The following is a 12,967-nucleotide window of genomic DNA, read 5'->3' as shown; positions in this document are numbered from 1 at the left end:
AGGATTAGAGCTACTCTAGGACTAAATTGAATCCCAAATGAATCCTTCAAGGAGGCAGGTTTAACCTCTGCTTGAGTCCAATTGTTTGTTTGTGAGGCAGCATGGACTATTTGGAATACCTAAATGAAGATGAACATGCACAGCAGAGGCCAGCCGGACGAATAGTTGTTGATAGGAGTAATCCATTAAATTACTATGATCAAATAACTTTTCGAGACCGCTTTAGAATGTACAAAGAAAATGCAATGCAAATAATATACTTGATTGAGTCTAGCCCATAAGTCTATGGTCGCGAAACTGTTTGTAGATAAAGCAAATATTATTTTAGAAAAAAGTTTTCTCTTGCACGTTCACATCCCCCCCCCCACAATTTGCTTTAGTAGCGTTTTTTTATATTCACTAAAGTTTTTGGAACGTATTCTTTTTGCATCTGCCATACCTAGATTCACATCAGAATTGGTGTTTTTGAATCCACTCCTGGCTTTCATGAGCACCATTACACCAACAGCATGTGCTCATACTTAACCTAACGAGGCTTAACCCAGGTGTTCTCGTTTACTCTTACTTACCTTACTCCAAAACTCTATAGCAGGGGTTCTCAACGGGGGCGCTGGAAGCAATATTTTAGAAAGGGGGGTGTTCACGTGTCTTTGGGGGGCGTTTGTGTGTACAGCCCACGAGGTAATTCATATTCAAACACACGCAAAAAATCTACACCAAAAAATAAATCCAAATCTAGTCAGATATAGAATATAACCGGCGACTGACTGTTTTTCCTGGCCAAGGTCAGGGTCCTTGAACTCAACATGAGCGGAACGTGTCATCACGTGGTCACGTCATGTCAAAAACTTCAATATTAAACTGTCTTTGACATCAGCGAACGCAGCATGGCGAGTGTAACAAAGAGAAATGTGGATGCGGAATGTTCCAGGAGAAATGGACGAACGATTATTTCTGTGTGGAAGTAAAAGGCCAGTGTTTGTGCGGACGCGCTTGCGGTCATGAAAAAGGCTCTCGAGCTGCATTACAGCACGAAACATGCCAAACTGCACGAGCTGAAAGGACGAGTCGCGTGCATTTGAATAAAGTTAACATGGTGTGTTTTTAGACTTTTATTTAAAAAAAAATTGCTGTTTGAAAAACAAAAACAAGCGCCGTCCCCCTCAGCCACCACTGCTCGAAAGCATTAATGTTATTCCAAAGATGCACCAGGAATAAAACTAATCTGAATTAATGTTAAAACACTAACACTCTGGTCGGGACTTGGACCAGCAGCAGACGAGCTGCACTCTGGCTGCTCGTAGTAACAGAGCTAACATCAGTAGAGCTAACATCAGTAGAGCTAACACCAGCAGAGCTAACATCACTAGAGCTAACACCAGCAGAGCAAACAGCAGAGCTAACACCAGCAGAGCAAACAGCAGAGCTAACACCAGCAGAGCTAATACCAGCAGAGCAAACAGCAGAGCAAACAGCAGAGCTAACACCAGCAGAGCTAACACCAGCAGAGCTAACACCAGCAGAGCTAACATCAGTAGAGCTAACACCAGCAGAGCTAACATCAGTAGAGCTAATATCAGCAGAGCAAACAGCAGAGCTAGCACCAGCAGAGCAAACAGCAGAGCTAACAACAGCAGTTTGAATGTCTGACCCTGATTGGCTGCAGTCTATGACACAGATTAAAGTTTGAATCTTCTTACCGTTGCATTTGTTTAACACTCCTGAATAAAATGTATTTGTTTGCTCCCTGGGTACATGGTGTATCAGGGCAATTGAAGGTAAAAACAACAAAACATTTTTTAAATAATATATTTATTATTATTTTGACATTTTATTATGTAACTTCAATCTCAGAGAATTTGAGTTTTTATAATAACATAAATATAGCCGCCTAATAATAAGAAAATATTATAAGAATTGAAATACTAAATTAATATAATCAATATGTAATATACATTATAAATACTAAGAATAATAATTAGAATAATACAAACAATAATAATAATAATAATAATAATCAACATTAGAATTCAGGTGAGACAAACAGGAAGCCTACATTTTATTTGATGGGGGGCGGTAAGGGACCTGGATAATGGATAGGGGGGCGCTGGTTGAGAACCACTGCTCTATAGTCTGCGACTAACTAAACTAAACTCAAGCCACCTTTATGCTAGAGACTTAAATGTTTTAGATTAACTAGTCCACATTAAGGCTATACCTGGCTTAAACTAAACTCTGCCCATTATGTTCACTTCTTTTTGTTTGACACTTTTACATTTTTCTGCCTCAATTTCCTCGTCTCTCTCTCTCTAACCTTCAGGTCCCCATTGTTTATCACAGTTTTACAACCCAAGGAACAATAACACTATTATCACTCTGAATGGATGTTTGGAGGGGAAGCCTGAGGAAGGGAGGGGGAAAAGAGGACAGGTATGGATGAAGAGGAGGAGCAGACTGGAGGCACAAAGAAGGGAGGAGAGGGAGAGAGATGAGTACAGAGAGAGGCAAGGAAAGGTAGAGACTTTTTAGATAAATGCAGTGACGGTGCAGGTAGAGTTGGCCAGGGAGAGGTTGTACTGTAGAAGGAGGGAGCAGATGTGAGGAGATATCTTAGAAGGTGGTTAAGGTCACTGGATTATAGGTCGACACAGCTATCAGATATCTTGATAACAACGTAGAAATTCAGCAACTGTGGGGCCAAACAGTGTAAGTGGTTCTGTACAACACTGGTTCATTGTCATTCCTTGAGTTGTTTACTCCCACAGATCAGGACACAAGACTCAGAAGTCTTCATACAAACTAAGGAAACTGACTTTAGGTTTGGAACAGTGCAATATCATTTTGGTTGTGCATTCAGTCATCCAGCATCCCAGTGGGTCCTTTTAATGTCTAAAGAAGACATTAAAAATACATTCTTACTAACTGATGTGGGTACTATCCTGACAAATACACCTTCCCTATGATATGAACATTGACATTTGATAAGACTAATGTCACAACTCTATCGAACCATTTGAATATAATTGTTTTTGTATTTTCATTATTTTCTACAATTGTTTTCCAAGAAAATGAGAATGATAGTGATGTAAGAGAGTAGGGAAAATGTTGGAGGGAGACAGTGGCAGGAAGGAAACTGGGCATGTAGAATGTTTTCTTTGATTTGATTGGCAACACTCATATATGTAGAGTATCTACAGTTGCTTCCTGTCACATTGATGGAAAGTATTATTATTACAGTCCTGATTCTCCAACACAATGTAATGAATGGAAAATCAACTTACGGCTCACTTTTCCTGCTTGTTTTTCATAACAAATAACTACAGAGACAGACTCTAAATAGCCAATATTAATGTACTTTTAAACATTTTCCCTCTCAGTGTGGACACCTTATTTTTTCCTTCATCTATTACTAAAAAGAGACAAAATGATTTCCAAATTGAATAGAAATGACACAAAGCTGAGACTACTTTAGGTTAAGGTTTCCAGGTTAAATTTGTCTCTAGCGGGTTGTTTTTACGGCAGACATTTTGTCATGTCATAGCTGAAAACACAGAGGTGGAATTAATAACATAATGATGGCTGCATTAGATTTACCAGTCATGGCTTAAATGTAGTGAGGCCATCATAAATGACATTAGGAACACCTGCTTTTGCCTGCTATGACAAGTCAAATGTGCTGTGGAAATGCCGGCAAAAATGACTTCCCTACCACTAATACAGGGGAAAAATTATATTATACATTTCAGATCCTCATCACTGGTGTAAATTCCAATTAATGACGGCTAAATCCATTTACTGTGACAGTTTCACTCCAGATATTTTGACTTGCAATACAGGAAAAGCACAAGTGAAATCAATAACATTAATGACAGCTGCATTGCATTTAGTTAAGCCGGCCAATGGCTCTGGTGTTGTGCATGCTCACTCACTGACATGGCTTACTCAGAGACTTAATGGAATGGAGCCATCCTTAATGAGATTTTTTACACCTGTGCTTTTCCTGCTTTGACAGGCCAAAATGTCTTCTGTGAAAAGGGTCTATTGTGCATGCTGGCGCACTGTCCCACGGTCATGGCTTACCTGGATACTTGAATATAATGTAGCCATCGTTAATGTGTTTTTTCTTACCATGACAAGACAAAAGAAACATTTTCTTACCATGACCATAACTAATGAGATTAGTTATGGCTCTGTACCGTCATAAGTGTACTAGTAAATCATGACAGTGAGTCAGCATGCACTGTCCCTGACACACTCTACACAGAGCAGCAGAGAAGAGGATAACGGGCAGAAAGCGACACACTGAGAACAACACCCAAATGTAGGTGCACACACATACTGTACGTGCACACGGAGCAGACATGGCACTATATCCTAGTTTAAAAGTTTGTTCTTGCTTTGTGGAGAAATGCTAGACTTTAGACTATTGATCTAATCTGTCGTTTGTACTTTTCAGTCTGTGCCAGGAAATGTGCACAATGCCCCTTCACATTGGGACAGTGATCTGATACTGGTCATTTGCTGATGTTTGTTGTAGGGTGGCTTAGGCGTCCAAAAAAAGAGCCCAAATTAAATACAAGCAACTTTTGCAATGTATTATTTCGTCAAATACTTGCATGTTTATCTATAACATTATAAGCAACAACACAGTTCATTTTAGGTCACTTTTATACTTTTTATTGTTTTGCAGCCTTCTTCAGCCACCTGTGTTTGTTGGTATGTTATGTGATGGTATTGTCGTGCTGCTGTAGATGTGCACTTGCATGTGTGCATTCATGTTTGTGTTTCTGTGTGTATACTGTCGAATGAATGTTTGCACACTCATGTGTGGTTGTGTGTGTGTGTCTGCAGGGAACAGGGGAATCTCTCTGACCTGTGTGTTGACCCCCTGCCGTGTCATTGGGGTGTGTGTGACACTGATGACCCTGGCAGCCATGGGAGCAGCCGTCTGGGCCGTAGGTCAGACCATGTGCTTTCACACATACACATAGAGGAGGTTTTTGTCAAACATATGACCATAATCTGTTGTTTTTGATTTCAAGTTGTTTATATTCTGTAGTTCTATCAAAATCTGATGGTCAGTCTTTCATTATTTGCTTTCATACTGTACATTGCATTGCCTTGACAAATGCCTGCTGTTTTTCATTACCCTTCTGTAGTTACATATTGCACAATGGAGGAAGACACAGGACTGTATGATGGTGAGTAAGAGGGAGATTGTTTAAAATGCTTGGATTTCTAATAAGAAGTCTTATACTCTATTTTAAGTACAGCTATAATAAAGATCCGATATCACTGGGATACCTGTGTAGTCTTATTGTCTACAGAAGAGCTTTAATTCTTGATTTCTGGTTATATTAAGAAAAATACTACCGTCAAGGAGGATACTGTATGTTTTTGGTCCTGTTTGTTTGTTAGCAGAAACAAAACACAAACTTCTAGATGGTAATAATGTAGTTACTTGAGAGAAAGAATCAAATACGTCTCATGATTTCTATAGTATATGTATATAAAACAACAAGAATAATGAGACATTCACATTTGTTTTTTAAAAGAGGTACTAGAGTAGCTGAAACTGAAGTAGCTTCACTGCCAATAAGTACAGGCTCAACTCAGAGGTTTAATGGACAAACAAGCAAGAGAGAATCACGTTTGTTTTCTTTACTATGTCACATGTCACAGAACATAAGCAGAAAACTATCTCTGGGCGCATAAAAGTGACACAAATGATCATCCGAGTGAGAAAAGAAATAAGTAATGCTACAGGTAAGCAGGAGTGTGTGCTATTGTTCCAAGCGTGTTTTCAAAGTTCCCCCGTGTCGTTCCCTGCAGTCCAGGTTAATTCTGCTGACCAACGTATTAGAGTGTTTGACTCCGCTGAGAGGAGGTGGCGTCAGGTGTGTTCATCGTCAGCCAATGAGCTGCTAGCTAGCATCAGCTGTGAAGAAGTGGGCTTTGTCAGGTGAGATATCTTTACAATTACATCTCAAATAATGTTTTCATGCAGCATAATGTGACACAGCACTGAAGTGTGTGTGTTTGTCTCAGTGTGGCGAATTACTCCATCACATCAGTGCCAGAGGCCAGTGGAGATGGTGGGGAGTTCTTCTGTGTCAGACAGCAAGAGCTCAGCTACGGCAAGAAAATCAAAGACTCATTGTTCCCATGGTAACAAACACCTGTCTCACAGCAGTCTAACCTTCTACCACACTGTCCTCTCTGTTGCTCCTGCTGCCTTTTCTTTCACTCATCTAATCTGTTGACAGAGAGTAGTTTGGATGTTTCCTTTTTCTCTGTCAGGCTGTTACTAACTCTGTCTGTCTTTGTTTCAGTGACTGTGAGAGCCGGGAGGTTCTCACTCTGTTGTGTCAAGGTAAGATGTGAGCTTAGATCTGCATCCATTCTGTCTGACACCGCTCATCTTTCACCACATGCTGGGCTTGTCATCCTCCTATACTCTGTTTTTTTTGTTGCTCTTTTCAGCCTGTTTCTGTCATTGTTTCTCTCCTCTCTCCTTATCTCACGTTCACTTAGCTCTTTATTGCTCTGATTTTCTTCTCACACATTGATCTTGCATACACTTCTATCTTTGATTTGTTAATCCTTTCACCTACAGTTTACCTAGGGAGCAAACTTTCTCCTCTCTCTCGGCAGACTGTGGCAGGCGCAGTTTTGCAGCAGACCGTATAGTTGGTGGTGTGGACGCCAGGCAGGGCAGTTGGCCATGGCAGGTCAGATTGGAGTACGATGGAGTTCATCAGTGTGGAGGAACCATCATCTCAAACCGCTGGATCGTCTCAGCAGCTCACTGCTTCCGAGAGTAAGTAATCAAGCCTGAATTTATGCAGAAGTCACATTTTATTTTTCAACACATGGTGGACAAATTTGATTATTTTTCCATGCTAGGCGGTATCGCTCCGTTAATCGCTGGCGTGTGCTGCTGGGCTCCATCTATAGTAAACCAGTCAACGCCAACGTGGCAGAGGTGAACACCATTGTTTACCACAGCAGCTACCTGCCCTTTGTAGATGCTAGCATTGATGACAACAGCAGGGACATCGCTATTTTGGCCCTCACCCATCCCCTTGCTTTCAACGGTAGGTCACGCACACATACTCATCAAATAAGAAACACCCATTGACAAATACTTGAATATTTGATTGCATGATAATGATTAGAGATGAGGAAGAATGGAGAGAACCAACGAGACAGAGTCAGTCACAATGGTCATTTGCCTGCTTAATGTCCTGTTTTGAGTCAGCAGGACAAAACTTATCTTATTTACCTTAATAAGTTATATCAGCACGGAACAGGATGTGTCTTTTTAATTCCAGGACTTTAGTTCAATATGCACATTTTTATAGTGAGACAGGTACAGTAGTTCTTACAAGAGTGTGATTCACACTGGTGTTATAGGTTTGAGAGAGAGAGGTTAGCTTTGTGTTACAGTATACAATACAGCTCTGCACATTTTTAACAATGCATCAACTAAATAAAATTAAATGCACAGATATTCTGTATTAACATCATCTGTACTGACCAAGAAGAGAAAACAGAATGCTGAAAACCGTGCAGAGATATGGACGGAGAGGAACAAGGCAGTGGCTCAAGTTTCTGAAATGTAAATGAAACTTGATTTACAGTCACATTGGAAACTACTTTTTAGATTGTAGTCATTGATGTTGATCAATAACACCTCATTCAGCAGAAGACACTTGAAATGACATCTAGTGTTTGCCCTTCATAATTAAAACTACAATATGGTCAACAACAGGTTTTACCGTTTCCTGTCTCCCTGTCCTGACACAAGTTGCAGTAGTTTGTATGATTGTGTGTAGTATTACTATGTACATGCGTTTACTTATATCCTATTACATTTGTTTGTGTGTAGAATATATTCAGCCTATTTGCCTGCCAGCATACGGTCAAAGATTGATCGACGGACAGATGGGAACAGTAACGGGCTGGGGAAATGTAGATTACTATGGTGAGTCTATATTTACATGTACTGTTACACTCTTAACTGTATTTATTATTATGTATAAAATGTATTTGCATTTCTTGTACAAACATGCTCAATATCATAAAATCATCTACATAAATACATGTTACAACCCTTTCTGTGGTCTAGGAGTGCATAGGGAGTAACATAAAAGGTAATGTAAATAAGAAAGGGTGACACCCTTTAAAGTGTAACAAGGTAACTTAATTTATTCAAAAACAGATTTCAAACACAAACATGCATCACAGAAGCAACTTAGCGTCAGGGTCTCAGAGGCCAAAATAAACAAAAACCCACACTACCTGGAAACAAAAATTCACTAACCTGTTAAATCAAAATCACAATGCTAAGCTTCCTACCTCAAAGTAAACAGGAGAAAAATGGGAGACAAAGGAAAAGGCAGAGACCCCCTACCAGCTTCTTTAAAAAACACTAAAGCTAATAAACAATGAACCAAACAGTCCTATGGCTAGTGATGGCAGTGTGATACTGAAGCTTCGATACGTGCTTCAAACTCTGGACTACAATTCCATAGATCCCCTGCTTCGAAGCCTGCTTCAAATCACGTGACATATGACGTCCGAAGCCGTAACTGCTTCATTGCCTGAATAAATCACCGGACTGGTTCGCGGTCCAATCAGGTGATTCACTGGCACTGCCTCGTCTCGATTCTGACAGGTTGAGACAGTTTTGAATTTGAGCGCCTCAACACTTTATAACCGCAAATTTGTGTGTTGTTTTAGTATGCGTTGCTGCTGTTGAGTTGTTGGTATTGCGTTTGCATTGGATCATTATACAGCCAGACAACTAGCGAAACAATTTGTATGCACGCCAGCATCATCTGTTCCTTGTGAGCAAGTAAAGAAAACAAATCTACATCCCACATATATATATTGCCAGGCCCCAGTGGCGCAGCTCGTAGAGCAGGCATCTCTCATTCAAAGGCTTCCCGCAACAGCCTGGGGTTCAAATCTGACCAGTGGCCATTTGCTGCATTTCATTCCCCTTCTCTCTATCCAATCTTAAACTCAATAACACATACACACAGTCATCAATCTTTATTTTTAAATAGAACATGACGTTCAGTCTTAGATGTGTGCGTCAAAGATACTTTAAATCCACTGCAGCCTTGCACTTGCACTTCGCCAGTAGAGGTCACTGTACCTGAAGCTTCGAGTAATGAACCCATATGCGAAACAATTGGCTGAAGTGGTTCAGTGCTTCACAAAAGCTTCATTTGCCCATCACTACCTATGGCACGAGCAAGGACGACAGCTCCTGTAGCAGCAAGGCAGGGAAATCAAAAGAGAGAGATCACCGGCTCCAGGAAGGTTATATGGCCCCACTGATCACTAATGGAGCTCAGGTGTGGGCAGAGGCGTGGCCAACCTGAAACACAGGAGAAAAGAAACACACAGCTCTCTTCCAAGAGGCTGGGAGAGGCAGTGGAACGTAACAACATAGAAAGGTGATAGTAGAGTAATTGATCATTGCAATACTTTAAAGGGCAGCAATAGCAATTGACAGTATTATTGTTTTTAATGTTTTTGCTATTTCTCGATTGCAGGGATTCAAGCAGATATTCTCCAGGAGGCGAGCGTCCCCATCATCAGTGACACTGTCTGTAACGGTCCTGATTACTATGACAACCAGATCACCACCAGTATGTTCTGTGCTGGTTATGAGAAAGGTGGCACTGACGCCTGCCAGGTCAGAGTGTGCCTGTGTTTATGCTTTCTGGCGCACGAATGCTTTAGGGTTTCTGGTGCTTGATATGTTATTGCATTCCTATTTACTTGAATTTCCAAATAATGCTTTTTCTAAAATGAGTAGTTACTGTATGTTGTGTGTGAACTGCTCTAATCCTCTGTGGCTTCAGGGAGACAGCGGCGGTCCTTTTGTTGCAGACGACTGCCTGTCTAAGAGCAGAAGGTATCGTCTGCTGGGGGTGGTGAGCTGGGGAATAGGCTGTGCCATGGCCAAGAAACCTGGCGTCTACACCAGAGTGTCCAGATTTCTGCCCTGGATATCTACAGCAATGAGGGTGAAGGACTGGACTCTTTATGTATCTTATCATAGGAACTACTGTTCTTATTTTTATTGTGTTATCACTGTGATATAGAGATAGCAGTGCAACTATCACCAAATGATATCACTGACAATTATTACAGTAACAGAACAGTCTTGTGGGCATTCAGGTCACAAATATAATCAGTCTCATCCTCATTACACAGGGTACAATACATAACTTGCTAACACATTATATGTACCTTGTGTTTAGAGTTCATAGAGAAATTAAAAGTAACCTGGAAGAAAACATGAATGCTTTTAGTCTTCTTTAAAACATGGGGTCGTGGTGCACTTCAGCCTCTTGGGGCCACAATTAGTATTACAACAACAAACACTTAAAAAGAACATTTTCAAATCAAATCAAATTTATTTATATAGCCCAATATCACAAATGATAGACAGTGGTCTTTACAGACTGTACAGGTTACGACACCCTCTGTCCTTAGACCCTCACATCGCACAAGGAAAAACTCCCTAAAAGAAACCCCAAAATTAAAGGGGGAAAATGGAAGAAACCTCAGGGAGAGCAACTGAGGAGGGATCCCTCTCCCAGGATGGACAGACGTGCAATAGATGTCGTATGTACAGGATAAACAACATAGTACAAATACAACATTTGACAGAAATTATGTTGTGTTGAAAAAGAGAAAGTATGGATGAATCCAGGAAAATGTCAATAAGGCTTCCCGGTGTCCAGCAGGACCAGGTCAGCAGGCGCAGTCCACGATTCATGATCCTGACGTAAACTTTATCAGTGGCAACCTGCCACATGAGAGACAGACACTCTGGAGATGATACCCCGGATGATGAGTTAGTAACAGACATTTACATAAATGCATACAGATAGAGAGGGAGAAGAGGAGAGGGAGGGGAGGAGAGAGGAAGAGAAGGAAGAGAGCAGGGAGGTGTCCCCCGGCAGTCTAAGCCTATAGCAGCATAACTAGGGGCTGATCCAGGGCAAGCCTGAGCCAGCCCTAACTATAAGCTTTATAGTTAAATTATTAACATTTTAATTATTAAAATTAGTAGATTTTTTCCATATTTTTCATGGATGAAAAAAAAGAAAAGAAAGAACCTATAAAGATTACCCTGGCATCTTTTTTTCACCCGTTCTTAAGTCATAAACACAGCAGAGAAAAACAATACATACAATAATTTTCTTTCACTTTCCTCTCAGGGCTTCCGTATTTTCCCCACCCCCACACACACACCAAACATGTAATCGCCAAATTAAGGAAACAGTGTTGTGCCACCAGCAAATACACAAAGTTACGACATTTATGTTACATGCATGCTTCAAGATTGGTGTTGAAGTTCTGGTCAACTGCAACTATAATTTCTTCTTGTGACATTATGTGTTTAACAATTCCTGCTCTCATCTCTCTCTTTCAGAACTATAATAACTCGCCGGGGCTTCACAAAATGGCCCGAACATGAGATTCCTGCCCTCATGTTTCACTTTTTCTACTCTTGGATGACAATATTAAAAAACCTGGAAGATGTCAGGGGCAGATGGATGTTGGGGGATGAAAGGCTGTAACGTTCCCCTCATATGACGGTTCCAGATTCTCCTTCTTACCTAAAACTTTTTTCATTGAGAATTTAATGTTTTCCTGAATCTTACCACAACGTAAACGCCTTAATAGATACACAGACAGAGCTCTTTAAGAAACATAACAAGAGTTATGGAAGTTTAATAACTTTGTTATTATGAAGTACAAAAGTGAAGTAAAAATAAAATCACTTAACTGGATTTAAGATACCAGTTTAGTCAAATGTAATGAGATTGTTTTCTTGAAAGCACGCCACAATGAGTGCAGACTGCACTGTTGATTTATAATAAAGATCACGCACACACGCACGCACACACACACACACACACACACACACACACACACACACACAGACAGTTAGAGATCTAAAATGTCAGTAATTTATGAGTAATGCTCATGGATAACTAAAACATTCCTTATTGTATTTTATTTTGTAAAATCACATAAATCTCATTTTATAATTAAACTCTTACCTGTGTGATACATGTTATGCCTTTTTATATTCATTAGCCTGACTTTTTAATGAAAAATAATCATTCATTCAAAGTCTGTCTTTATCAAATCCACACATGATCTGGTGAAGATGATGCTTCTATTGAAATCATTATTTTGTTAATGTCTTGTAAATATTTGTCAATGTCTTGTTTATGTAGATGTTTATTTGAGACACACTACATATCTTAAAGCCAGGAGTGCAATAACAACCTAAATCATGTTCTCAAAAATATTTCTTTTGCTGCACCACATATTGATAATCACATTTTAAATGCTAATGATGTATCATCATATTAACTGGCAGGAGTGTGTATACTCAACCATCAAATCATAATAGTATTGTATACTAACACTCCCCCTCTGCTCCTACAGTCATAATGAACATAAACCACAAAAAAGTAATTTTAGCGATATGCTAAATCCTGTTACTTGCTCACTTGTATGGTTCAGATTAAAGTGGCACAAAGAGGATGCTATACTTCTATATATTTCTTTTTATGAGACACTGACCTTACATATCAAAAGAAGAGTGTTTTTTTTATTACATTGAGAAACACTAAAGAAAAGTAAAGACAAATGGAGAGTATCCACTCAGTGGACACTAGATGTAAAAAGGAACTACAAAGTACATTTTAACCCTTTCTGGCACTGATTTCTAGCTCTTTACTAAACAGGATGTGATGTCATTTGCATTCATAAAGTCCCAAACTACTCACCATCAGTTCCCAATTTGAAATAAAATTAATGTTTGTACATTTATGACAATTGTGTGTGCAAGAGAAATTAATATTGTAAAATGTAAATTGTAGCAATGTGTATTTTATTGAAATAAAAAACCCTTGCCGTA

General features: G+C 39.7%; 1 protein-coding gene across 3 annotated transcripts in view; it reads left to right on the top strand.

The window, feature by feature from the left end:
- The window catches only part of hpn (hepsin), a 46,164-nt gene extending 33,197 nt beyond the window's left edge, over nucleotides 1-12,967 (top strand). For all 3 annotated transcript variants that reach the window (XM_029450901.1, XM_029450899.1, XM_029450900.1), the window contains 11 exons: nucleotides 4,852-4,959; nucleotides 5,160-5,201; nucleotides 5,833-5,962; nucleotides 6,049-6,168; nucleotides 6,333-6,373; nucleotides 6,655-6,820; nucleotides 6,907-7,097; nucleotides 7,892-7,987; nucleotides 9,570-9,712; nucleotides 9,882-10,046; nucleotides 11,465-12,967. In XM_029450901.1, the coding sequence (XP_029306761.1) occupies nucleotides 4,852-4,959; nucleotides 5,160-5,201; nucleotides 5,833-5,962; nucleotides 6,049-6,168; nucleotides 6,333-6,373; nucleotides 6,655-6,820; nucleotides 6,907-7,097; nucleotides 7,892-7,987; nucleotides 9,570-9,712; nucleotides 9,882-10,046; nucleotides 11,465-11,509 (1,247 nt within the window). In that variant the 3' untranslated portion in view covers nucleotides 11,510-12,967. The remainder of the gene's footprint in view (nucleotides 1-4,851; nucleotides 4,960-5,159; nucleotides 5,202-5,832; nucleotides 5,963-6,048; nucleotides 6,169-6,332; nucleotides 6,374-6,654; nucleotides 6,821-6,906; nucleotides 7,098-7,891; nucleotides 7,988-9,569; nucleotides 9,713-9,881; nucleotides 10,047-11,464) is intronic.

This window comes from Cottoperca gobio, chromosome 16 (genome assembly GCF_900634415.1).
Source record: "Cottoperca gobio chromosome 16, fCotGob3.1, whole genome shotgun sequence".
Lineage (NCBI taxonomy): Eukaryota > Metazoa > Chordata > Actinopteri > Perciformes > Bovichtidae > Cottoperca > Cottoperca gobio.
Note: the sequence above shows the minus strand (reverse complement) of the source record. Positions and strands in the feature narration are given on the sequence as shown.